The sequence below is a fragment of the Pseudochaenichthys georgianus genome, chromosome 10 (genome assembly GCF_902827115.2).
Source record: "Pseudochaenichthys georgianus chromosome 10, fPseGeo1.2, whole genome shotgun sequence".
NCBI classification, from domain to species: domain Eukaryota; kingdom Metazoa; phylum Chordata; class Actinopteri; order Perciformes; family Channichthyidae; genus Pseudochaenichthys; species Pseudochaenichthys georgianus.
Genome location: NC_047512.1, coordinates 13,546,978 through 13,574,771, shown reverse-complemented (window position 1 = coordinate 13,574,771; position 27,794 = coordinate 13,546,978). Strand labels below are relative to the sequence as shown.

General features: G+C 41.7%; 1 protein-coding gene across 2 annotated transcripts; it reads right to left on the bottom strand.

The window, feature by feature from the left end:
* Positions 1–173: 173 nt before the first annotated feature.
* On the bottom strand, positions 174–27,794 carry LOC117453731 (ATP-binding cassette sub-family C member 5). 2 transcript variants are annotated; one of them, XM_034092683.1, is made up of 29 exons: positions 27,293–27,794; positions 24,909–25,097; positions 24,263–24,418; positions 20,815–20,962; positions 19,327–19,560; positions 18,797–18,970; positions 17,940–18,087; positions 16,421–16,569; positions 16,025–16,132; positions 15,092–15,442; positions 14,927–14,998; positions 14,646–14,770; positions 14,487–14,559; positions 14,164–14,367; positions 13,503–13,628; positions 13,081–13,186; positions 12,801–12,985; positions 12,254–12,400; positions 11,340–11,469; positions 10,305–10,458; positions 6,080–6,208; positions 5,694–5,880; positions 4,406–4,495; positions 3,813–4,005; positions 3,536–3,695; positions 2,619–2,697; positions 2,397–2,510; positions 1,869–2,033; positions 174–1,007 (listed from the first exon to the last, which is right to left on the bottom strand). In XM_034092683.1, exons 2-29 carry the CDS (start codon positions 25,085–25,087, stop codon positions 915–917), a joined length of 4,179 nt encoding a protein of 1,392 aa, XP_033948574.1. In that variant the 5' UTR covers positions 25,088–25,097; positions 27,293–27,794; the 3' UTR covers positions 174–914. The 2 variants fall into 2 exon arrangements, with proteins under 2 accessions (XP_033948574.1, XP_071060707.1); XM_071204606.1 differs by lacking the exons at positions 11,340–11,469; positions 12,254–12,400; positions 12,801–12,985; ... (14 more) ...; positions 24,909–25,097; positions 27,293–27,794 and adding an exon at positions 10,723–10,756.

Below are 27,794 nucleotides of genomic sequence, written 5' to 3'. Positions count from 1 at the left end.
TTATATATCTTTACTGAGGGAGGAAGGGTTTGCATAAACGACTGTTGATATGTCAACATGTTACGGAATTCAAATTTCTTTAAAGAAGTTTGAAAAGGAAAGAAATATCTGCTAAAATAAATTGTTATCATTGGTAATATTGCATCCCGAATGACCCAAACACATACTTATCACCCCCCCCCCCCCCCAGATTGCAATATGACCGATACTAAGCAGCATTTGGATTTAGAGGAAACCTCCATCACACAGTACTTGCATGCAGTGTGTAAGAGGCATGCTTACATATAACTCCATTATATGACCTGAAAATGTTTACAGCGTAGGCACAAATCAAATCTGCCATAATTTACTGAAATTCCATTATAACATAATACATCAAACTGAAAAATAAACATAAAAGGTGACATATAGGAATGGTTAATGAATAGAGGATTTTTGTCTGGATATACTGTATTGAAAAGTCACTAACTAACTAATACATCCTTAACAGTACATTCTTGCACCATGAGGTCTTAGCTCCAGAAATAAAAAGACTAAAACTAATTTGAAGTCTTACTGATCAGCTGACCTCCATAAGGAAAAGGAAGCACCAGTGTCCACATTAATTATAAAGTGCTATTGTCGGAGACGTTGCTCTGTTTCACTTGCAGATGATTATTTGGCCTCCACAAAGAGCAGGAAGCGGTTCTGCTTCTTCCTTCAAATGTGGTCCCTGGGTCTTTGGTTTGGAAATAAACAGACATTGCTACACAAAGAAGCCGTTGTTAGAGACGCTGTTTTTATCGACGCTGTTTTTATCGACACCTCACTCTTCCACTGCTGCAGGACTGAGTGATGTTTTTTGTGCATTTTAGGTTTTCCACTGCATATTTTGTAGCGTCACCTCTCACGTCATAGTTCAGCTCCAGTGTCTTTTATCTGCTTTGGTTTTCTGATGCTTCTATCATGGCTCTGAATCTTGAGTTTTCGTCTGCCAACAAAGAAGTGGGGCTGTCAAACTCCAAAATCTATGAGGATGAAAAAGGATAAAACGCCATCAGCGCCAGCATATCAAAAGTCATATCAGAAGTTCAGCTAGCTCATTCCATGAAGTTTTAACAGAGAACAAAAATCACGGCATATCTTTTTCTCTAAGGATACTGCAGGCAGCGTATGAAAATTATTCAAATGTCTGGAAAATATTTATTATTTATTTAAATACAGCTTTGTTATGCTTGGTGGATGAAACCAAATTATTTTTAAAAAAGGTATACTTTACACTCAAATGTTTATTCTTCTACATCTCACAATACAGACAGACAAGGATAAGTTGATGAACAACACATTTAGAGCTTGAATTAAAAACTAAGTTGACACGGCTACATGGTTAACACCATAGCAAATTGAGCTGCAGCCATTAAAGCTAGATAAATGCTTTTAATGCAATCGATTACAGAAATAAGACCATTTAGGGCTATGTCAAGATAAATAAAATAAGTCAACTTCATTAAAGTCTGTGTAAAAACGGCCTTTTGACTGGCACATAGAGACCGTAGAGCTTCATGGTCACAAATTAGGGGTTCATTACAGCCTGAGCCTTGTCGATGGGGATGCATCCATCACTTTAAACTCGTCACACTGATGAAGCCTGTTAACAGGGTTAAAGGGTGTCACTGAAGCTGTAATCATTTGCGTGCATCTCATGTTTGCATCAAATGTCAGCTTTCATACAAACCGTCTGAATAAAAGGTGCGCTGCCTGGTCCAATCCATTACCTCGCAGGGGGCAATCCACACAGTAAATCAAGTGTGTTTCAACCTGGGAATGAGTTTCAACCGAGGGGCCCTACGGTGCAATCATCCAATCAGTCATGTTGCATTTATACACACCTGGCCGTTCTCCAGGACCATGACCCTGCTGCAGCTCATCACAGTGTTCAGACGATGGGCGATGATGAGGGTGGTGCAGCTGCCAAACGCACAGCGAATGGTCTGCTGGATGAGGCGGTCCGTCTCAGTGTCGATGGCTGCTGTTGCCTCGTCTAAGATAAGGACCTAAAAGCAACAAGCAAAAAACGGAAAAACAGCAAATGTTACATTAATAAACAAAAAAAGAGGAAGTTACATTATCCAACTAGAGACGTGGTGTTGGTGCCTGTGTTTGATGTATTCATAGTACAACAAGTTATATTCTGTATGCCTTTCCATGCTTTACCAGTGTATGAGGTGCAGTTCTGGTGTCGACCACTAGGTGACAGTGTTAACCCATGCACTGACACATGCACACCATACAAGTTGTTTTTTCTTGGTATAAACTGAGGGTAACATCTTACTGGAGCTGCCATAATCATCCATGTCAAACAATGTCCCACGTTAATGTGAGATAGTGGTATTAAAGCAGCATTATATAATCAGCACCTTGCTGTTGCGCAGCAGGGCTCTGGCCACACAGAGTAGCTGTCGTTCCCCCACTGAGAAGTTCTCTCCGTTCTCCGTCACCTCTGAGTGGAGCGTGTGAGGCAGTTGGCTGATCTGAGGAAGGCCGAAAGGTGGTGTAAAAGCAAATGTTAGGGGCTTATTTTATTAAAGTAATGCATCATTTGTTGTAATGTGACAATGTTCAGCCATCTTGTCCCTTACCATCTCTTTAATATGCGTCTTCTCTAGAGCTTCCCATATCTGCGAATCGGAGTACTGATCCCATGGGTCTAAATTGGTCCTAATGGAAAGAAGATATCGTTGTGATGGTCATTAACTGGATTAAACATTATGACAAATTCCCATTAAGAGCTGCGATGCAATAAACTGACGATGCTGCACTCCTTCCCCTCAGATCACTTAACGGTTATAAAAGCAGTGCTGATGTTTTGTTTGTCTTGCTGTCAAATTTAGCGTATCTCTTCTTTCATTTCCCATGCCTAGCACCATTTTTGTTTCTGCAGTGATTTCCCTGTGGTGTGGCTTTACATTCACGCTAATAGATACATCGTCCATATCATTATAGTCCCAAATCCCTGCTAGACTCATACTCAGTTAAATGGTATCCAGTACAAAACAAACATCTTTAGAAAAGCTCTTTTCAGGCAAATAGTAGAATATGGGTAATGTATTCAAACAGGATCACAGGCACTGATGGAGCAATATATTCTGCTTATTGACGTCAAAAAAACATTTCTTTGCTGTGGTTTGATCTTTGAGGTGAAACTGTTGCTGATATCTTTGCCAGGACTGCTTTTTAAAAGATATTTTGAATCTCAACGGAAATACGATCTCTCTCAAAAGCTGGGAAAACATGAATACATACATTACGTTTTTAATTACTGTCAATATCGATATGATGCAACACGTATATATGTTGCTATCAATATGTTGAGTTGCTATCTTTTGCTGCGTTGCTACGTGTATATCTCCTGTGCTGGCTGTGAAAAAAACAGTCTAGGAGATGACATCTTTATTTCATCTAATTATTCCCTCGGCTCTGCTTTTTATATTTTTCAAAGCAGGATTCGTGCATCAGTAAAACAGCTTGTTAATATAAGTAACTGTCTTTGGATTACCTGACTGTCCCGATGAAGAGTACCGGCTCTTGAGGAATGATGGCTAGCTTGCTTCGCAGATCATCCAGACCAATCTGTGCAATATTGATTCCATCAATGATAATCGAGCCTCCAGTCAGCTCCACGAGTCTGAAGAGAGCTACGCCCAGAGACGACTTTCCTGCAAACGCACAGAGAAAAGCTACAGTGAGAAGGAATGTGTGTTCACGATGAAAAAATACATGTAACGACGAGCTGCAAATCCTGCTGGCTGGGGGACAGAAAGGGTCACTTATACCTGATCCCGTACGGCCCACAATGCCGATGGTCTCTTCCGGCCCGAGGGTGAAGGACAGATTTTTAAGCACCAGCGGCAGATCCTCACGATAACGCATCTCCACATCCTGGAAGGTGATGTTCCCCTGCTGAGGCCAGGAGGGGGCAGGAGCATCTGCTGAGGGACTTTGTCGGGGGGCTTCACTCTCGAGAGTCTGAGATAAGGAACGGAGATGGAATCTGGTATTAATCTCTAAATCTCTGTTGAGGTGCAAGCTCCCTAACTGATTTGATCTCAAGGAGCTTTTGTCTGCACTTGAAACGAAGAAAAGGAAAAAAAGGAGATATTCGTATCTTTGTCGTTTGATGACTGTGGTGGGAAACAAGCCCCGTCATGTGCTCTGGAGTGTGTTAAGACCTCACTCTGGGTTTCTATCTGTCTCCTGCTGTGTTTATTACACATACACAATCAAGTGCACACAAGAATACACACACAGACATGAAGACATGCCAGCTAACATGGTCTGTTATTCTGAGCCGACTGGGATTCAAGACAGTCTACCAGTCTCTGTGAACATATACTAAATACTCCACCTTACTTATCGATGCTCTTACATTTATATAATGATCGATCCTCTCCACTGATGTAAAGCGAGCTTCGGTCTCTGTGAGCAGCCGCACGGTGAACTGTAACAGGCCGTTCAGCTGGGGGTGAGAGAAAAGAGAGGTGGGAGGTTAATGGTTAAAGGTCCCATGTCATGGCCATTTCTACTGATCATAATTCCATTGTTGAGGTCTACTAAAATAAATGTATATTGTGAAATTTTCCAAACTCACATTGGTTTCTCATACAGCATCTCTGTATAGTATGTGTATTCACTCTGTCCTAAACGGCTTGATAAAGCTCCTGCCCCTCCCTCCCTGTGAGCCCAGTGGCCGTCTGCGAGACAGCGAAACTCAGCCCGAAACACACACACACCCGCAGCCTGGCTGGGAGTGTGTGCCCAGCCTGAGTTCCGCGGTGTCTAGCCAGCTCACAGTGTCCCGCTCCTCGCAGCAGCGAGCCTCGCAATGTCCCGCCGAGTGTGTGTGTGTGTGTGAGGTAGTCCGCGGATTGGTCCAAACGTAACGGCTCCGTGGACGTAACGTCACTATACCCGAAATACGTCACTATACTCGAAATACGTCACTATACCCAAGAAGTAAACAATGGAAAAAGAGAAATCTCCAACGAGGCGTTCTGGGGCAGCATAGACAGGTATTTTCTGTGTTAGAGTTTTACTCGCTACAGGGTGTACTTTGAGGGTTTGTGACTCTGCAGAGCGTTTACATGCATAAAAAGCTACATAACACACAAGGGGACGGGTAATAACCGGAAAAGCATGACATGAGACCTTTAACACTGTCGCACCAATTACCATGAAACACTTCTGCCCTTCAACATCAGGCAGTACAACTGTCAAATGATCTACAACCAGGTAAACAGATATGCTGATACAGCTCCTACATAATATTCTGCAATAGCTCTGCTTATAATCACATGCACTGATTTACTGAGTATTTAAGAAAAAATGTAAATGCTTAACAATGAGAAAAAGATTCCTTTAAGATAGGCTGTTACTTTGATGCATCCCATGTTGATTATTTAAAGCGAGTTCATGCTACTTCTGCAAAACAAAAGCCACTTGAACATAGTAAACAATTCTATACTGCTGTTGAGCTAAAGGCTATAATACTATAACAAGGCTTTTATAGTAGCTTTTAGAAACTGGGGAGGATTTACTTTGCTGCATTTCTAATCCTGCCTGGAGCTTGAAACTAGCCTCTGATAAGCCCTTTAAGTCTACTAGGGCTGCCTTTGTCTCCATTCACTCTGTGCTACTGCATGAGTTCCTTTACAAACCTGCACTGCGTACGATATGGCGAGGCCTGCGTAGGCTGGAGGTATCTGTTTGTGCATGAAGACAATGAAAAGAGCTACACCAGTGGTGAGAGTGATGCTGATGAGGTCCAGGCGAACAGCCAGCCAACGCATGGCGCAGCTAAAGAGGTAGTTGGAGGCCTGGTTGGTGTCCAGTAGTTCCTGATATCTGGAAAAAAAGAAATAAACCCATATCAACCAAAAGAACAACTCAACCCTCCAATTCCAATGCCTTTCTGAGAGGACATTTTCTTGTTTGACGTTTGCAAATGTTACCCAACGAAGCTTAAACTGAAAACTACAACGAGATGAGAGAAAATTGAAGTTGAATCATATCCTTCTCTGACAGGCATCGTTATTTTACTCACCTTTGGAGGAAGTCGTGCCCTCTTCCAAAGGCGTGGATTGTGGAGAGTCCCTGAAGGGTGCTGGTGATGTGAGAGGTGAATGGTGATTGGCTGATGTTCTCCAGCCGCTTCAGCTCGCGAATCAGAACCCTGGACAATGAAAGATATTTAACATTTAACGCAACTGCTATAGGAATTTGTTTCCATTTATCAATATTTTGCAAATATTTAATTAATCGTGTGCTAATGCAAAGTGTCAACATCATATGATTGATTGAAAGTTATATTGTCTTAAAAATACATTCTTCTTTAGGGGCAGGTATTAACTAACTCCAGAAATGCTGTTTGTTTTGATTAGTAACCCCAAGCAGTTGTGAAAATAAATCCTAATACGGTTTGCCTCATTTGAATGAAAATGCTAGGGTATTATGTGCAGATAGGATAAGGCATGTGATTAGCAAATCCTTCAAACAAATGACAATAATAATTAGTTGGAAAGACTCATGAGAAATACTGTTCTTTTAGCCCCAATAAGGACTGTTGAATCCTGTATGAAATATAAAAAACTAAACTTTGGTATTCTTCAGTACCTTGGCCTGATTTCAAAATCCAACATGTCACATATTGATCAAACTGAGATTGTTGGCACCAACCACTTTTGTTATTTAGTAAGATTCTAAAAAAAGCACAGACATTACACCTGCATGCTGAAATCTGCCTGAAGAATGCCGTCTGGAGAAACGCTCTAATGATGCAGTGCTACAGTATGTGGGGCAGGTAATGATGACACAGAGAGGAACACGGTCCACAGCACCCATTTTTCTAAGAAAGCCCAGGTCGTTTCCCACCATCTGATGCATGTGCTATGTTATAGCCCCTGCCTCACCGTCAACAGGGTAGTGTGAGCGAGAGAGGTTTGTTGACAAAGGTGGGTTCTCTTTCTACTTTGAGACACCAAGATAAAATGGATGGTGCATGTGAATTACGGGTCTCCCATGAATCATTTGGTTTTCTCATAAAAGCCCAAAAGAAAGAGGGAAAGGAACATGACACTTCCCCGCTTGGAGGCAGTGATCCAGACAACCATGTTTATGCCCTGGGCAGTTTAATTTCAGAACTCAATAAAAAAGGGCTGCTTTAGAAGTGGGTAATTTCCATTGGAGATCCAGTTTGATGCAACATCTAAACATATCCTGGGATGTCGTGACTTGCAAGGTAGTCTTTTTTATTTATTTAAAAGTGTTGCCATCTGGGGATCATCTTCTCTACTTAGATCTTGTTTGGTTAATAATCTATCAAAGTTACACATTAATTCCACTTGCATTGCCTACAAATTAAGCTTCTCTTAAAATATACTATAATTAAATGGATCCCTCAAGAGACAAGCTGGTGTCAGATCTGATTAAAGAAGTCAAGGATTACAGTTCATGTGGGAACAAGATACCGAGGGGTGAATCGCAGATGGGTCTGACTGTGAGCGGGTCTCCCCCAAAACATTCAACTTGATCGTACATGCTATTACATTTTGTCCTTACACCAGCACAACAACAACACAGAGTCATGTCCATGTTCTCTCAGATACAGGAAATAACAAGATACTGTGGTTATTTCCCAAGACACCAGCGAGCTGTTCCCCTCAGTGGATTCACCTTTATTGCACAATTGCTGTAAAACCATAAATAATGACTAAAGCGGAGTCATCAGATCATCCGGGGCGCTCATGCAACATTTAACACAGAACAGAAGCTGTGAAAAATGTTATCAATGACTGATAACCCTCCTCACCCTCACAGATAACGATTATCACTGCAGTTCTTTCACAGTTATTTACCTTCAGTCCCCTCCAATAACCCCTCTTCATGTAATTAATAATCATTATGGGTTGTGATGCCATAAATGTTGTTGTACACAGCAGTAGACACCTCATTAAATAGACCACATACAGGAAGCTCCTTTTAAGTACATTTATAATGTAATAAACTGTCTTTAGCTAGCAGCTTAAACCTTGATATTTGTCTAAGGATATGGTAGAGATCTAAACTAAGCTAAATGTAAACTAATCAAATGCAAATGTGTCTGCCAGAAATTGTTTGTCAACACTTAACGATTAGCTTTATGTGTCAGTTTGTATCCGTTGTCTTATTTGGATGTTTTTCTGCCCCTTGTGGCCAAATGTATGCAGCTCGCAGTTACAAGTTACCACTTAAAGGTCACCTGTTATGCTAAATCCACGTTTTCCTGTCTTTTATACATCAACATGTGTCCCCTCTGTGTAAAGAGATTCTGAAAGTTTCAGGAAAAATTATTCGCTCACTTTTTGTCCCGATCCATTTCTATAAAAACCTGTCTGAAAATGAGCTGATCAGATTTTGGCCACTTTATGATGTCATAACGATGTTGTGGCTTGTGTAACCATTAGCTAATAATTAACCAAGGTAACCCCCCCCCCACCTTATCACCTGAATCTCCTCCTAGAGCACTGTTATTTTTTTAATCAAATTTCACTCAGTGGGGAGGGGCTCCTTATTTTCATTTAAAGTAACAGACAGAGAATCAGCACTTTTGAAACAGGGCTGAAACAGAGGGGATTATGGGTAGGGTTGGGTACCGAGAACCGGTTCCGGTTCGGAACCGGTTCCAACATTTCGATTCCAACGGTATCATTTAGAAATGTGAATTTCGGTTCCGCTTTTCGATTCCTGAGGAACTGTTTCTCGCAGCTCTCCGTAGCCTGCTGCATGACTGCGGCGGGGCGGGAAATGTAGCGTTGTATCTACATTTCCTACAGTGTAACTTGAGACCAGGGCCGGCCCGTCGCACTGGCATTATAAATGTTCGCCTAGGGCGCCAGATCTGTGGAGGCGCTGCGCTGACAGCTCTGGGAGAAAAAATAAATGTTTTGACCGTTGGGGCTCATCCTAATTTTCGACCTTGATGTAACAACATTCATAATTAAGTAAATGTAACACCCTTTTCACCCCGGTTACACTTTTCATTTGCCCTGTACGATGGGCGCTGCAAGTGATGAAAATGGGGGATGTTGGCTTATCTGGCAACCGCAGCTCACAGCCAAAGTGCGCGTGAGCGAGGGAGAAAGGGAGGGTGCACTGGAACCGGCGCTGTTGTTATTAGCATCTGGTGCTAGCTGCTCTTACGGAAGAAGAAGATGTTTCTTCAATGATGTGGAGGGAGAGTCCTCTCCAGTCTGACTGAGAGGCTGATAACTTCAGCTCAGTGAGGTAAAGGACTCTCAGTGTTTAGATAGTTCACTTTAGTCTAAGTTATCTCAGTGGGTCTCAAACGTTTTGATCACAATTTATGTAAACACATATTTCCAAGGCTCTCCTTTATAATTATTGGGATAAAACAGGTTTGAAATCATTCCAATGTAAACTATAGGACAGTAAACCAGACATATCGTTTTAAACTGGAGAGATAAAAAGATATGCATACATAAAATAGTAAAATAAGATATGAATGAACAACAAAAATAAAATGCATTACATGTAGGCTATTTGTTATTTAATTATTAAAATGTAAACTGATCTTTTTCATATGGGTGTTTAGAGTTGTACCCCCTAGATCTAGTCTCTAGTAATTCTGCGTGTGCACCAGATTGAAGCATTTTACTTCAAAATGTTCAAACATTTCTTCCCGGTATGCCTGAGAAGGCAGATATGCTTGTTTTTCTCAACAAGAACTGTTTTTAAAAGTTGGACTGTTGCACTGTTGTAGCTTCAGGGGTTCTCAGGTTAAAGTTACATAGCAGTGAATATAAACAGACTGATTAATGTGAATATTACTTTAAACTAACCTGTGTAAAAGTTTCTTGAATAAATGTAATTTTTTTGGTGGAAGAAGCATGTATCATTTTTTTACCCTGCCCCTCAAAGAATCGGAATCGAGAACCGTTAAGAACCGGAATCGAAAAGTAGAATCGGAATCGGAATCGGAATCGTGGAAATTCAAACGATACCCAACCCTAATTATGGGTAATGCTGCAATGATCCGTTTGGTGTTTCGAGGCCAAACACTTCAGAGACATGTTTTGTATATATCTGAGACCTATAATAAAGTAATGAAAAACAGTATAATAGGGGACCTTTAAAGTAACTATAGTACTTTATCAAGACCTAACACTGCTAAGTCTGCAGGGAGATGAAGTATAATGTGCAAAGGTGTATAAGGTGTGTTTGAATCCCAGGCTTATAGCCAAAGATAACAGCAGGAGTGATGAGAGTCTGACCTGGACACACGGTTGATGACGAAGAGGAAGGCTCCGATGGGCAGGATGGAGATCAGGAACCACGGGAAGACAATGCTCACCATTCCCAAGCAAAACAGCACCAGGGTCAGGTTCTGCAGCAGCATCTCAGCTTGCATGGTGAGACGCACATCCACTTTGGGGAAAACACATATTATATATCAGACACACTGTATGATGTCTGACCCATCGGTCTCATTACGGTCATTACTTGGCTCAGGTCCATCAACACATAGCATGTAGCTCAAACCGAACATACAATTATAACAAAATGATGGCACAAGGCAAGTACAACAAATAATACTTAAACAAAGGAAGGACATTCTTTAAAAAGGCACCTTGTTCAAAAATAAATGTTGGCTTCCCTGAATGTAATAAAACAATTAATTAAACGACTCACAACTGCAACCTATTATCATTACAACAAAATGCAGGTCCTCTGGGTTCTCTCCAGCTCTTTATATCTCCCAGCAACCTTAGGATCCCTGCTGTTCACTAAAAAGTACAAATATCCTGCCAGTTGTTGTTGTTATTCGTACAAGTTTTCAAATGTAAGCTCTTGTTAAAGTCTACATAAATATCAAATGACGTCCTACTTCAGATATCCGTTTGCATAAAGAGATCTTTTGGCCTCTGTTCAGATGTCAGTTTCAGTAGTTACACTTTTTTGAGAGGAGGTGGTAAGAGAAACAACAATCATCCAGTATCTGCTCAACCTGCAAGACCCATGGCAACTAAATGCTTATTTTTAAAGAGAACGTTTCTGTCTCCCTAAATGGGTTTTGCTGGGGTTTTTTTAGAGTGTAAAAAACATTAAACTTAGAAATAATCCAACCACCCAAAATAACATCAACCCACAAAATCAACAAGTAAAGCAAAGCTACCTGCGGAGTGCATAAAATACTACTATGAGAAACTACGCTGACTCTTGGCAGTACACCTTGTCAACCAGCGTGACTTCCCTGACTGAGAGCTCTCCTGGGGGACGGTTCACCGTCAGGACAAATCCGGACTCACCCTCATCCATGTCTCTGGAGAAGCGGGTCAGGATACGACCCAGGGGGGTTGTATCAAAGAAGTGCATAGGGCTGAGGAGGAGCTGGCGGAACAGCTTGTCATGGAGCACGGAGGCAGCCTTCACCGTGCACTGTCAACACAAACAACAACATGTTTCAACATGAGACCTGACACGTGGAAACAAACAACTTTAGGAGACATACGGAAAGCATCACGGCACGGATAAACAAGTTGCTTGGAAGGAAATCGCCTGTCAATGTGCTCTGCCTCAAAACACCAACACACGCGATGGATAAATACAGTGACACTCATATGTTGCCTGCAGAGATATAAACTCTACTTCACCGTGTGCGAAACATTACAAGTGGCAGCAGAGAACAAATTAATTCTATTAATGGAATATGCAACACTCAAAAAGATCTCTCAACAGCTGGGGGTAAGAAAAAGATTAGCCGTCTTTGGAGAATTAGCAATTCCAAGTGGCACACATTAATGTGGGGACCTAACCTCTGCAACACAGTGTCAGGATGGGTTAGCTTGAAAAAGAGGACGCACACCCGAAGGGGCACTGACATGGGGGGGGGGGGGGGGGCTCTCTCTCTCTCTCTCTCTCTCTCTCTCTCTCTCTCTCTCTCTCTCTCTCTCTCTCTCTCTCTCTCTCTCTCTCTCTCTCTCTCTCTCTCTCTCTCTCTCTCTCTCTCGACAGATAAATGGATTTGGCCTACAGGCATTTTCAATTATAGCACTAGAACCATGAGAGCATGAACAAAGGACAATAAAGACAATTAGGGAGGCGCACTGCTTAACTGTATCAACCTTTCTCTTGTTCCTTTCAAACACCGCCATGGTTTTTGCAGTTCATCCCAGCTGACGAAGCATGTGACGGAAAGAGGGGAGTCTCTGAGGAAGCTCACCTTCACAAACACCAGCCCTCTCATTGTCTTCAGCAGCAAAGAAGCTCCCATGGACGCCACGTAAACAGTGGAATAGTACTGAATGTGAGGGTTGAGTCTCATGCTGTTGCTCGTCATCGTTTCATTCTCCGAGATTAATGATGTGTTCTGAGGGCAGATGGAGCAACAAATTACCAAGAGTGAAACAAACAAATTCAATTCTTATAATTGAAGGATATTTGCCACTAATGAGAGTGAAAAGCCCATTTTGGAATACAACATATTACATGAAAATCAGTCAGTTCAATGATGTTTACTATTCCAATCACATCTCTCATAGCAGCCAGCGCCTGCTTTGCCGTGTCCGTTTCTTCACTGCTTGTGCTTGGGTTTAATTAAGTTTACCGTGGAGCCGTTACTTTTTCTAATCATGCACATTCAGATTAATCCTCAGTGTGCTGCCTGCCACAACTCACTGGAGCATTGTAGTTATTTTTCTTTTGGGAGCCGATACACACTAAAAAAAGAGGCGTGTATTATAGTAAAGCAGGATCGTCTTCACACTCACCCCACTGCCCTGCCCGATCCAGTGACTCAGCCACCAGTTACTGAAGGCTATGGTGCCTGTGGTGGAGAGGAAGAGGAATACGTTGATGATGAAGACTATTGGACCTCCTGCTGCTTTGATGTATGCCGCATACACAGACCAGGCGACTGCCCCGGAGCCCTTCTCCTCAGCTTTCATCAGACACTCTGAATAAAAAAACATAACTTGTAGAACATTCTCAAGAAAAAAAAAAAAGCATTTATTCTACATGTGGAGCATGACAAGTGTCAGGGTCTCTCACCTCCTTTCTTGCTTTCAGCCTTTGGCACGGCCTTGGCAACATCGACCACACTGTCAGGCTTTACTGCACCTTCCCGTTTGTTTTTTAAATTCTCTTTCCCCAGATTCTAAGAGACAGAAACATAAAGGAAAGGAGGTGAGATTTAAAACATGCCACCGCAACAAATCTCAGCAGCAGGAACAACACACTGCAAGTCATTTCAAGTGAGATATCGCTGACAGAGTCTTTAGCCTCTCACCAGTAAATCAATGCACGCATAAATAATGAAAGGCCATGTTTGCATTAACATTTCCAGCTACTGGGGTTGCCTTTCTGGTCTTATGAATTATTCAGCTTGTAATGTTCAATGTTTTCGTGCATTGGGGGCAAAGATGCCTGACTAAAAAGAGCTGGCCTGGATCCACATGTGCCCCTGGCCTTACCTCCCGTTGCATGCTGTTGAATAGGCTGGCATAGTCACGCTCTCTACACATTAACTGAGCATGGGAGCCCTGCTCTGCAATCTGCCCGTCCTTCATCAGAATCACATGGTCGCACTGGGGCAGATACTAGGAAAATAAGATAAAAAAACAAGCAAATATCAATAAGCTGATCATCAATAAATCATTGAATATTTTAAGGACGCTGAAACTACAAAATATAAATCAAGATTTGAGAAAAATGACATTTTTGAAATTCCCATGGTTTATTTATTTAATCGTTTATTTGGCAGGGACAATGCACAGTAATGAACACTTAAAACATTCAAATGTGTCAAGCGTAACAGTGCAAGATTTAGCTATGAGCTCATTTCCATCCGCAGTCCTTCACATAAAACATTTAAGAAGATTACATTTTACAAACATAGCAAAAACAAATACATGATATGCAAAAAGTGCAAAAGAGCAAGAGCAGCACACACACAGGTGTTTATGACATGGCAATACAATATAGCAGCAGGGACATATAAAGTGCAAGAGAAGATACAAGAGCTACATAAAGTGCAAGAGGAGATAACCCTGTATTAAAGTGCATTTAGTCCGTTTGTTTCTTAACCACTCGTTGAGTTGACCTTTAAAGCTATTGAAGTATATGGTGGCTTACTTGCAGCTGGTGCGTTACAAAGAGCACCGTCTTGTCTTTGCCGGCAGCTTTGATAGCTTTATGGAAGACATGGGAACCAACGCAAGCATCGACCGCACTGAGAGGGTCATCCAGGAGCATTATGGGCCGCTCGCTGTAGAGAGCCCGAGCCAGACTCACTCTCTGACGCTGCCCTCCACTCAGGTTGGCCCCTCTCTCACCAATCTAGGAAAAGAAAGTAAAAAAAAAACAAAGCTCCTTAAAACATATCCTCTCGTTGCTGCAGGCACGATAAAAGAAGCATTTGATTTCATTACAAAATCATATTATTTACAAGCAGATACCTCAGTCATGTCCCCGTAGGGGAGCTCTGCAAGATCTGGGAGAAGGCAGCAGGCTTCCAGGACAGCATTATATCTGATGAGGAAATGTGTTAAATGAGGAATACATCTCAAGCTTTATTGCATTTGTTCATATCATTAATACACGGGAGTTGATCTTACTTCTCCGGGTCATACTCGTTTCCAAACAGGATGTTTTCCTTCAGTGAGTCATTGAGGATCCAGGCTTGTTGAGCGACGTAAGCAAAGCCGCCGCTGACCGCTACGTTCCCCTCTAACAGGGTCATCTGGAACAAGGGGATGACGCAGAGAAAACACTTGAAACATTCCTTTTTGAAATTGTGGGTCATTGTGCGGCATTGGGTAAGAAAAGAAACATAAGGTTCAAGAAGACTATCCTTTGAGCTGCTATTCATGTCTTGGCAGGAACTGAACAACCTCACCTGTCCCAGTAGAGCAGACAGAAGAGAGCTCTTTCCTGTACCGACGCCTCCACAGATTCCAACCAGTGAGCCCTACAAAAAGGGATACAAAGAGTTGCAGGTTTTTCCGACGATTTAAATATAAATGTCCTTCGACTTAGTTGTGGTATATGCTTGTGTTGTTACCCTCTTAATGCACAGGTCGATGCGGTGCAGGGTCTTGTGCAGTGGAGGCCGTATGCTTTGTGTGGAGGAGATGGTGCTTTGTGGACTCTCCTGCTCCATATTAGTGAGGAGACTTTGAGCGTTAGGAACTTCCTTGTTCCCTTTGCCTTCCTCTGTGGAAATGTACAGGCTGAGCTTCTCCCTGCGCAGCACGCGTTTCATCCCTCCCCGTTTCTTCGGAGGTGGGTTAGGTTTAGCAGGAGGAGGGCGAGCCTTTTCCCAAGCCAGTGTGGCATCCCGAAATTCCACCGCGTTGCTAGGATCCTCCATTTTGAGCAAAACAACCTCTCTGTCTTCCATCATAAAGAGCCTCTGTGGAGACGCACACAATAGGTTATGTTATTGGACTTAAAAAAAGGAACAGGTTTTTCTTCTATGCATGAGTACAATACATGAATGAAAACAAACTCAAGGTTTCTGTCATTGCGTACTTTAAAAAAGGAAAAACGTGGTGCAACATACTTGAGCCTTGGCTATTATGTGAGACATGTTCACCGTGCATATACATTCTACTTGCTTACGTGATTATTTTTATTATATTCTGCACTCAAAACCACAGAATGCCTGAGGGCTTTTAGTGCATCCTTGGCAGAAACTCTTGCTTACTTAACCCAAGCTGGCTCTGTGAAACCTTTCCTCACTAACATGTGACTTTTACCATGTGTTTGGAAAGTATTATGTCAGCATGGGGTGTAGGCAGGTGTCTTTCAGCATCAACAACAGCATATTTGTATTGGCTGTAAGAATGGTACAACCTCACTGACTGAACCTTGAAGTTAAACAATACCTGGATGTGTTGAATCACATTGTGTACATATCAGTGATGCGTTTGGGGACATATTTTTGTGTTGGCTCTGTGAGAGGTAGTTGTCAGACTTGTCCAAGTGTTCTCACCTGAAATCTGTTAACTGCGATGGCACCCTCCGACAGTGACCTTACAGCCATTGGTGTGACTTTCAAGGAAAAGGTCATGGAGTTGAAAACTGCAACTACAGTGAAAGCCTGAGGTAGGAAGTGTAGAAATTGAGACAGTTATGCACAAACACGTTACCTGGGGCTATACCTAACTTTAAAATGTACAAATGCTCATAACAGCAAGAGACTTGTAACATCAAATCAAATTGTTAAAATATCCATTTAATGTAAATAATCTTCATTTTATAACAAAAAAATAGGAAAACATATTTTAAATATAATCTGGAAAAACACATCTAGCGTTTCCAGTGAAGGAAGACGAATCGGAAGTTGATATATGCAGCATGGTGGGTATAGAATAACATGTTTTAATACCTGAGCTGCAGTGAGGTCATAGCCCAAAGCCATGTGTAGGGTGAAAGTGCATGCGCTTGCCATCACCACGACGATGGGAGCCACACCCACTGTGAGGCTGTGGACGACACCAGCTTTCTCCAGTATTCCCCTCTCCTCTGATCGCACCTCTGTAGAGGAGATGAGAGAGAGGGAGATGATAAAGAGGCAAAGAGAGGCAGAAAGAGAGAGGAAATAAAGTATGAGTTCATTGACCCCCAATGGTTGTTTCAAATTCAATCAACAATGTCTCAAGAGCCACAAACCAATACACAGCTAGAAATAGAAACAAGAGGAAGTGTGAGGGCCCTGTACATGGTATGGAGAAGGCTTCAAAACTTGTTGAACCATGACAACTGTGTGTAATTCCCAAAGCCTGCCCCCCCCTCCTCCACGTTGGTATCTCTCAAATGCACTCTACTAGCTGCTTTGTTCACCCACTTCATTTGGTACATTCACTGGAACCAAAAGCGTGTGCATCTTTAATTTAGACACTGCAGCACAGCGTGAAATATGAGAACTCCCTCCTCCTGGTACTCCATAGGATTATCATTACTCTCCATGGGATTCACTTTGAATATGATGTGTGTTTCTGCAAGGATCACCAAGCGAAGTTCACGTGCCCAGGGCAGAAACAATGGGATCATCAATTTAACAACAATAGTAATTGAGGGGATTAACAGTGCAGCTCATTGTCCATTAAGCTGCATGGCAATTAATTGTCATTATAACAGGTGATCAAAGGACAGCCATGGAAACGAGCCCCACCTGGCTAATTAGAAGCATGATTAAAATGGGGGAATGATATTGTCCACAACATACAGCAAGGGATAAAAGACCATGGCCAATTCATGGATAAGCAGCCTTGATAACCAATCAAGCGATCATACGGGCCCGAAAAACCTTGCAAATTAACCTTGAAGCCAAGGGATTCAGACTGGCCCCTGATTAGAGGATAGCACTGGGAACGATTTAAACAACATGAGTTAATGAAAATAGATTTAGGGTCAGGGTTGTCTTGCCAATTTACCAAGAGTATAAGTCTAATTTCGTGTGATAAACTGACCATTTAGTTACTAATTTGCCACAGTGACAGGTGTTCAAATGAGGTGATTCTTTAATCTAGGCGAGTTGTGAATAAAAAGCCTAATTCAGCACTTAATTATATACGTTTTTGCATCTCGAAAGCTTCCGGGTCCTGACCACAAATGTGAAATGAGCAGGGCATTAAGAAGGGTTCCCACACATTCTTAAACATCAAATTCAAGGACTTTTCAGGCCTTCTTCCCTAAAACAAATATCACAAATATCACAAATAACTTTGTATTCTTGGACAAAATATATACAGTCAAGAAAAACATGTCTAATAATGTTTATTTTTAAAATCTTTAAATGCTCACCCCCATCCTCCCTAAATGTACACACATTTGAGGACTCAAGGACCTGTGAGAACGGTGATTATGACCTAGCCGAGTCCTTTGGGAACATGACAGACACTCACTGTGAATATTCTTTGCAAAGATGTCTTCCCAACAGTACATCTTGATGAACTTCATGCAGCCCAAGATCTCGTTCATCAACCTCACGCGGCGGTCAGTCACTGCCACACACTTTTTGCGGAAGTATGCCGTCAGTCTCGATGCGAGCATCTGTCCAGACCGGAAGAGAGGAAATGATGACAAGAGAAATAAGTGGCAGGGGAGGAAATGAAAGCAGACAACCACATTAGCCGTGCTGCAGGCCTGTCCGGGGGACCAGAGTGATAAATGCCTCTAACAACAATACCAGGGTCTCCGGCTGTCAGGCGCCGACGCAGACTGAGTGTGATTTGAAAGTAACTACTACAAAGTTGACAGAAGATTGATAGCCGAAGAGTTATGATGCTTTTAAAAATGCTTCTACAGCCTGAATTACAGCAAAGATTTTACTCTACTTTAAGTCCTTGCTCAGAAACTAATGAGTCAGCAATAAAGTATCTGATAAAACTTTGGTAAAACTTTAAGAAATGTATTAAATGAAATTGCTTGTCTCAGCTGTAAAATTTACGAAAATAACTTTTGCTAAAACTTTTTAGGAATGGTTGTAATTAAAACGCTTGTGAGTGTGATCATTACTTGGTATCAATTTTCTAAAAGTCTGTAATGAAACTATGTTTTCTCGTTGACAGCAATTTACTCTATACTAAAAAACTCTGACAGTAGTCTGTGTTTGGGTGTGTGTATCAATATAGTATAATTTGTGAGTGTGTAAACTCCTAAATGTGGCTCCTTTGTAACAACAGCACTGTGCAAATGCCTCAAAAGTTGAACTGAAAAAACGTTCTGCCCTTTGTCTCAAAAGTTCTGGCTGAAGTCGTACCATGGTAGGGTAGAAGAGGATGAAAATTGCTGAGCCCAGCAGAGCAGTGGGGCCCAGGAAGTATGCAGTGTAGGACAGACCAAGTATTCCCACCAGGGGCCCCCCAGCCAGCATGCAGCCTATTGACACAGCTTCATACAGCCGCTGGCCGTCATTCGAGCAGATGTTAATCAGCTAGGGAGAGAGACAGAGAATCAAGATTACAAATCACATTTCAAAATGTACAAGGACCTACATCTTTTCAAGCAGGATGCACTGAAACCTTAAAATCAAATTTTACAAATACACTTGTCCTTTATTCGCACATTTTCTTGTTGGACACAATGATTCCTCTTAAGCTGTGTAATGACTAATCTTAGACAGACTCCCCTCCCTCAGGCTATGGGATTTACTGAGATCTAAGCAGAAATGGCGTAAGAGCAGAAATTAAATCCATCTCAATCAACTGCACGTAGCGCCCTGCAGCAAGGGGTGATTTTCGCTAATTTGGAGATGAGTGTCCCCCCCCCCCCGAGGATTATATCACCTACCTCGCCCGGTGTGATGTCTTTAGTGTGGCGTAGGCGGAGGATTTTGTGGAACGCAAAAGTAAGAGCGGCCCCACGGAGGCGCGCTGCAGTGCGGTAGTTGACGGCCCACATGAGCGCCATGGACCAGGAGTGTATCAGCTCCGTGAGGAAGATCCCGGCAACCAGGGACAGGCCGTACGGAACGCAGCTCACTGGACTCTGGGAATACTCCAGCAGAGCTCGCACCAGGAGAGCCTGGGGACACACAGGGAGGAAAAGCAAAAGAGTGGACACGGAGGTAAAAGAATCAGCGGAGAAATAGTAACTATTGCTAACCGTACAGTATCAGGTCTAAAACCACCAGACCCAGGGACAGTTTTATTCCACAGGCCATAAGACTATTAAACACCTGAACTTTTTAAAGAACATCCATAAACAACCTTCTGATTCTATTTTGCAAATTATTTATCTAATATATCTTTCCATTTACTTGTATATAGACTCTTCTTGCACTATTTCTATTTTATTTGTATTTACTTGCATATCTCCAAACATTCTCTCGCACTATTGTATCTGTTTTATTTGTTCTATGTCCTATATATATATGTTGCACTGTTGGAGGAACCTGTGACCTAACTTGTTCACTGCCATATCTACACTGTGTGCAAATGACAATAAAGCCTTGAAACTTGAAACAGAACACTGAGCTCTAAAATCGGGACAGGACAAGGAGGAGGAAAAAGAACAAGGAGACAAATAGGAGAGGGTGCAATTAGGAAAATGCCATAGATAAGATAAGAAGGGCAGTTGAAAAAAATGAGGAGAGAGAACATATAAGTAACATAAGCATAGACAATGGGGGTTCAAGAGATAGGCTGTCAATAAAAAGGCCTGAGTGGAATGACATTTTTGGATGTGTCAAATACATAAACCCAGACTTTACATTTATAAACTGCAGTAAGAATGTTTTACAACACATTTTGTGAGCTATGTACTAAATAAATCACAAAGGAATGTGAGACACATGAGTCATTGTGTGAGAACTAAATCCAGTTAATGCTATTAGTTGCGGGAAATAGCAAGCACATCGTGTTCGCATAACCTGACATCAAAATAAACAGCTTAGCGAAATCATAGTGAAAAATCATAACCTGGGAATTCCAGACATAACAAATCTTTAGTTTAAGGTGACTTTTGAAATTTCTGATTTTTATAAATATCTTTAAATCTCTCTGTGGTCTCATGCTCGTCCATGGAGGGAAATCTAAACCCCAAAGTGTGGCACCAAAGCGTGACGGGGAACAAACCAGCTAATCTAAGGCATTAATATGGGTTTCAATAGCTTTGTAATCTCTCAGTATGTTTTCATTTCAATTTCCACACCAGCGTGAAACGGGATAAAGTGATTTTCAGAAAATACACCCCAACTTGGGATTCCAACAAGCTGAAAGGCTTATTAGTTGAATCAGCAGATTATAAAAGGGAAAGCAGGATTTGAACGATACTCACGGGCCCAATGAAGCCTGCCACCATTGTGAGGAGGAGGGAAAAGATGGCCACCAATACGCGGGTTTGGCAGAACCTCCAGAAGACTCTTGTCAGAGATGCACCCTCGCGCCCTCGACTCTTCAGCTCGTCATGCCACAAAGATTCAAGCCTGGAAACAAAAAACCAGGATCTCAAAATGATTTATTGACCCACAGCTCAACCAAACATCACTACATTGCTAACTAACTTCAGGTTCTGAAAGATGTCTTGTTATTGAAAGTACAATGGGAGATATAAGCAGTTCTGCAGGCATTATGGCACTTGAACATTACAAAAGGAAGAATTCAGTTGGTAATAATGTAAAGGTGACCTACAATATACAATCCTGAATGATGCATTACATATTTAGACTGAGAAAGGTACTGCCAAACATGTTACCAAAGATGTGCTTATGAACTTTTACTGCCGTGTAATGCCCCTTGAAGAGGGTAAAATATTGTGTTGGGCAAATGCATCATTGCTAATGAAGCAAGCTATAAAGCAGCAGCAGAGCAGCTGCAGAAAGTAATTTACGCCCTAATGACTTTATTAAAAACGTATCAGAGATCGACAGAACATTAAACCAACTAGACTCTCACACAGCCTGATAATTACTACTTGAAGTCAAATGGCGTTGAATCTAAGAAATTAAAATGAATAGCTATACAGAGCACAGCTTGAGACACCGTAATGGAGACTTTTAAGTGAGTGGTTTGTGTTGCTAAATCCAATGGACAAAGCAAGGACCAATGTATTAAAAGAGCAGCATAAAATGGCCAATATTTGATATACTTTATATCCAATGTGATTTATAGTTCTTTTTTTAAGCAAAGAAAAAAACAATACCAACCACTGGTGGAATGTAACTAAGTAAAGAAAAAAAATTGAGGATCTTCTACTTATACATTATGTTACTTTATACTTTTACGCGACTACCTTTTGTCGGCAGATATTTGAACTCCAATACATTTATTTTATGTATTTAGTTGCTAGATATTTTTCAGATTTCGATTTTTAATACAAAATATACATCTAATAATGAATTAGCATGTATTATTAATGTTATGCAACCCAGTCTTATATAAAGTAAACCAACCAACCCCACTATAAAATAAAACCTACACGTTATTGCATCATTAATTATTATACAATAGTTTAATGTATGGTGCTTAAATGGGTCATTCTGCATAAAGAGTACTTTTACATTTGGTACTTAAAGTATACTTTGAATGCAGGACTTGTACTTGTAACACACTGTAGTGTTTCTACCTTTACTTAAGTAAATAATCTAAGTATAAGTACTTCTTCCACCTCTGATTGTGTGCACGGTCACACACATGAATGGAAACGAGCGCATCAGCGCGTCAGTGTGGGATCCAAAAAAGGAGCAATTTGCTTTTAAAGATGGCTGACATGTTCCAACAGCCATCGTCTCAGTTTGCCAGATGGCAGGCGAGGCTGATGTTTCTCAAGTGTGTTGGCCAGGACATTGTGTTCAAGGTTCGCACCTCACTGAGCACCAACAAGTGTCAACTCTCCCAGGGTTCTTTTCCCATTCCCTCTCTCGCCATCATCTCCGCTTTGCATCGGGGTTGCATAACTGTTCTTGCTATGTTAACACAAATAAAGACCTCCCATCTCCAGCGGCTCTGCAGCGCACCATCGCCCACCCGTGCCAGTGTGATAGCTTTGTGCTCCTGTGCTGCTTCCCTTTCATGTGCTCTTTAGCATACACAAAGCAGCAGCACTAAACCTCCAGGCCCTGAGCCAGGTTTTAAAGGAACCGGTCATTTACAACCCACACAGTCATCACCAGACACAAGAGTGAACTTCCTCAAATAGTCACCATGCTCTTTATCGCCAAGTCACGGCGCCATGACTCGACAGCGTGTAAGTGATGGAAAAAACATTTGTTTTATTTTCTGTGAGTGGCAAATCCTAAATGCCCCCTAATGAGATTATAGTGAGTCTTTATTGTTCATTCATAGAATTAATGCATTACTACAGGGCATTTCTCAGGCTGTGGTTTGGCAGGGAAATCTGGATTTTTCATTTCATTGTGTGCTCCAGCCTGGCTCCAGTCAATGACAGCTAATGAAAGTGACAGTGCATGACAGGTACAGGAGATAATGACATAACCACCAAAGTCAGGCACTAACTCTCACTGTAATCTCTAATCCCAGCTATTCTTAGCAGCACAATCTTGTGTTTGTAAAGAAAGACTGGATGTTCATCAATTAAGTCTCACTGCACCGATTGAGAGCCGTACAAAATCCAGAAGGTTGTTTACATGGCAGGGAATCACCTGATCTGTGCTGAGTTCGAACTCGCTCACGTGTAGAGTAGGGAACGCTAAGAAGGTTTCTCAATATTTTTTCAAAAAATAATCGCAGTGTGAGAGCAGTGTGATATAGATCAGTTTACCTGAAAACTGGCTGATATAGCAACCTCCACTGAGTGCTTGAAAGAAAAAAAACATGACTGTTCACCTTGAATGGATCACTCTTTGTATCATAACGTGTCTACATTACAAAACATGGGTACTTTTTTTACAGGATTTTAGCACCATTTTGACTTTATGTTAAAAGGAAAACTAGCGAGCCCATAACATCTTCCACTTCAGCAAATATGACATTTCCACAAATGATGGATTACCATGCAAAGAAGGCAACAATCCCACAAGGCCTTGGTTCACTACTGTTCATGAGTCATTTGTTTATTTGCAAATTAGTAGGGGATCCCGCAACATCCTATAGTCGAAGCTAATACTGTCTGGTGTACTGTACTGTTTTTACTGTACTGTCTTTACTGTATTGTCTTTTCACCTTCCACAGCCTGTAAGTAGCACGTTTAGACTCACAACTACTGGACATAAAACTGGGGAAATGTGTCACAATTACTACATTTTTTTTAAAAGAATAGCTGGGCACATTTATTTGTTAGCAAACATAACTCAAACTTGATTAAAAAGTGCATATATTCTTATAAAAGTGTTTTGTTTTCCGTGTTGTTGCGCTAGTTAGTATTTAAGCCATGGAATTGTCTATGTACCTTCCCATGTTCAAGGTAACCAAGGTGAGGGGTGAGGGGAGTGAGGGGAGCAATTAAAAATCTTTGGCACAGGGTCTAGATAAACATGCTAAACTTGTTAGTCAAGATTCATTTCATTGTGGTGGTTTTGTTTAGTAAATAAGTATCAGTATGTGTCAAGAGTTTAAGTCTTATCCTTTAAAAGAGGACACAATGCACAAAATTCACATTGGAGTGAAGAAAATGGTCTTGTATGTGTCCGCTTGGATAAGAAATGTGGCAAATAACTAATAATGGAAAGTAATTTGAGTAATGTCTTATCTCAATACTGTGTTGCAACATCAAATAGTCTTTTTGAACAATGCAAGCCACTTTCATAGAAGGGCCACAGTTACCTCACCTTTGGCAGTTGATCTCAGAGGCTTCGTGGCAAGACAGTCCCCACACATCGTCTATAGACAGGCTGGACGCCCTGAACGCCTTTAGTGCCAGTGGGGAGAGCCAGTGCAGAGTCATAAATGAAAAGAGGCCGGCGTTATCGACTGGGTGCTGGTGCCTGGAATAGCGGAGAAGACGTTGAAAAGGGTGAGAAGTCTAAAAGGGAGGTATTCAGAGAGGTGCTATGTTGGGGTAGCAGGCCCGCGTAGGCCGCTGGGAAAGAAGAGGCGCCTTTGCCTGCCAGAGTCAATGAAAGGTGAATCATGGCTGCAGTATTTGAACAGTCATTTGCACAGTCTTCACAGAAATTTAAGAGAGCAGCGAAAAAATAAATTCAGAGGGCAGTTTATCAGTCCACAAATGTTCAAACATGAATGTGTCTGCCGGCGGGGGATAAGTTCTCTTATCATGGCCTTCTGCAACTCTCTCACAGTCAGCGCATCAAGCAGCAAACACAACAAATGTGAACTTGTGTGTCTGTGTGTGACAGTGTGTCTTTACATGGGTATCTGCCTGTTAATGTGCCGGCCTCAAATTGTCTGGGTTGGCCTTTATCTGGCTCTCTGTCAGAGTCGCAACATGAAGAAATAAAATACAAATGTGTTTACCTGTGTGTTATCCTGAAAGGCTTTAAAAGCTGCAGACTCTGCTTGTAACGGCCTCGTCTCTTCGGCCCCCTCTCCGCTGAGGCCTCTGCTTCCTCCTCTGCCAGCTCTGGTAGTGGCGGTGGGGAGGACAGTGGCAGGCCTTCCACCCGCCCAGCAGCGTCCAGAGCATCAGAAAACATGGCAAAATCTCTGGGGAGGGAAAAGCAAAACTATCACAAAAACATTCTAGACAAGTGACAAGGGCACGTAAAAATGATTCTACCCATTGGTATCAATACTGTTACTGAAAGAGCTCTTATTTTAATACTTCAGAGATCTGATCAGACATAATTGATTATTATATTTCCAAACATTTGGACTACCTATGTTGCAAATGTATTATCTCTTCGATTTACACACGGCATCTATTGCACGTCTGTCCGTCCTGGGAGAGGGATCCCTCCTCTGTTGCTCTCCCTGAGGTTTCTCCCATGTTCCCTTTAAACTGTGGGTTTTCTCCGGAAGTTTTTCCTTGTACGATGTGAGGGTCTAAGGACAGAGGGTGTCGTATTGTCATACTGATATTCTGTACACACTGTGAAGACCACTGAGACAAATGTAACATTTGTGATATTGGGCTATATAAATAAACATTGATTGATTGATTGATTGATAGGCGTACAACTTGAAATCTGAAGATTATCCTCGGTTATTAGTTTGGCCTAGAAACGGTCAGTAATAGTGCATTTTTTTGTCACCATTTCAAACGGGCTCAAAGTGATATAATCTGCACTTAAATATAAAACAAGCAAATTCACTAATCGTTGCTAGTTTTACTTCAAAAATTACTTCAATGTCATACAGTTTTTTTCTGAGATGCTTATTTTTTTGTTCATGAAGAACACTTATTTGATTTACAACCACATTTTAGCTTAATTCTCAGCTGGAAAAGACATAATAAACGATGTAATCGGCCTGTCCCGTCCTCATTTAACCCAGACAGCGATTAGTGTTTTGCTGAATCACTCTTTGAGACGCAGATAGGCTTGAGAAATCCCCTTGTTCAGAGGTCAGGGACCCTTTCTAGCATACAACTAAAGTGCTTATCTATTTAAAGACGACCTGCCAGCAGCCCCGGGAGCAGACATCTGAGCTGCCAGTGTGTCCCTACACTGTCACTGATCCCCTCTATCGCAGAGCCTCGTGACCAGGTTGGACACTCTGAGTGGGTTGCATATAGCTGTCCAGAAAATGTGGTTTATGACGAGAGTCAATAGTGAGAGCAGTAAGTAGGACCAGAAACAAAGTCATATAATACAAATGGATACAATCAGTTCGGCTCATAAATATATAGCAACAAAGTCAGTGTATAACCAAGCGTGATGGGAACTAATAGCTGGGGTTGAGAAGAAGCATGAACATTTGTTTTTTTCCCTTCTGCATAACTTGATACCTATATCATGTGAATTTTGTCACAAAGCTGTGAAGATTTCAGAGCTTTGTTCAGGTATAAGCAACCTATCTTTTTTATGATCAAAACACTTGCTGGACAGGTTTCGCTGGCACAATAAAAAGTCAGTAAACATACTACAGGCCGCGGTGTTGCCAGTATGGACACACAAACTGGTTTGTGGGTTTAGTTTTATATGGGATTTGTTAAGGGAGTATCACCGGAGTTATCATTTTAAAGAGCAACAACAACACCTTTTCTGAGTACACATAATCACATTGATTCTTGTTTGCATACAATGTTTTTCTCCTGACAAAATGTATATTCTTGTAATATAAATAGGTTTTTTTAAATGCTCTTGACAGCTCACAATGACCATAAATACACACCTTAAGACAAACCCTGTTCAAGTAATGTGTTTTTCGAATATGGTGTTTCAGCATCACATAGTTGTCTGAACATGTTAGGTCACTTTCATCAGGAAAAACACTGATAACGAGTACAAATAAAAATGTATACAGGACTAACACGTGAGATAAAGTTAATAAGTACAGTAAAGGTGTATAGTTACACAGAAACTGAGTCTTTTGTTTGACCATCAGTGTTTCCAAAACATAAAGGCCATGATAAGAGATAATCAATACTGCTTCTGTAAGCACAACAGTTTTGAAAGCTCATTGACCAAAAACATGCATTGTTGTTTTCCCCAACATTCCTGTATCAAAGATAGTTTTATAAATCAAAGGGCTACATCGCTTCAAGTACCTTCTTGCCCATTTTTCAACAAGAAATATTGCCTAATTTCCTGGTTAGTTTACTTAACCAATATCTCTATCAGTGCATCTCTTAATCACGGCACCACTGACTTTAATTACTAGCAGCAGCAAATGAGTTGCAGTTGCAGTCCAGTAGTGTCAGGGTTACAGCTTAAGTTTTTAATTCACAACACACTTACATTCAAGTCGGCCTTGCTGGGGTCACCTTAGTAGCAGTACAGAATCAGATCTCAGATCTGATGTTTATGAGCAGGAAATGCGGATGAAGATGCAGTTGACCATGTTGTCTCTTTTCTAAGTTTGTTCTCATCAAACCTCAACTACTTTCCCACTCTCACACAGATACATGTCCGTCTCCTCTTCCTGCGGCGGAGCCGGGCTCAGATGAAAACACGGGCAGGAAACATGGTAGATGAACATGGTAGACGCCTCACGTGTATTCGGTGTGTGCTGCTTCCTCCCAGCAGAGAGTGAGGCTCCGGTTCTCCGTCACACACGCGGAGCCCTACACGGAGAGGAATTCCCGATATCACCGTGATGACTTTGCGGCTCCGCCAACCGGTGACGGCGCTCAACTGTCACCGTAGTAACGAGGAAGTACACGATGGAGCGATGGGCTGGAGGGGGCGGGGCCACATCAGAGTCTGGCTCGCACTGGCCTCTGATTGGCTACTCCTGAAC

Excerpts from the sequence above, each read along its gene's own strand:
- LOC117453731 (XM_034092683.1), bottom strand. The coding sequence starts at position 25,087 with ATGTTTTCTGATGCTCTGGACGCTGCTGGGCGGGTGGAAGGCCTGCCA. Across the intron at positions 24,419-24,908 it reads CCTTTCAGGATAACACACAG|GCACCAGCACCCAGTCGATA; the intron begins GTAAACACATTT and ends CCGCTATTCCAG. Across the intron at positions 3,696-3,812 it reads TGTGGGCCGTACGGGATCAG|GAAAGTCGTCTCTGGGCGTA; the intron begins GTATAAGTGACC and ends GTGCGTTTGCAG.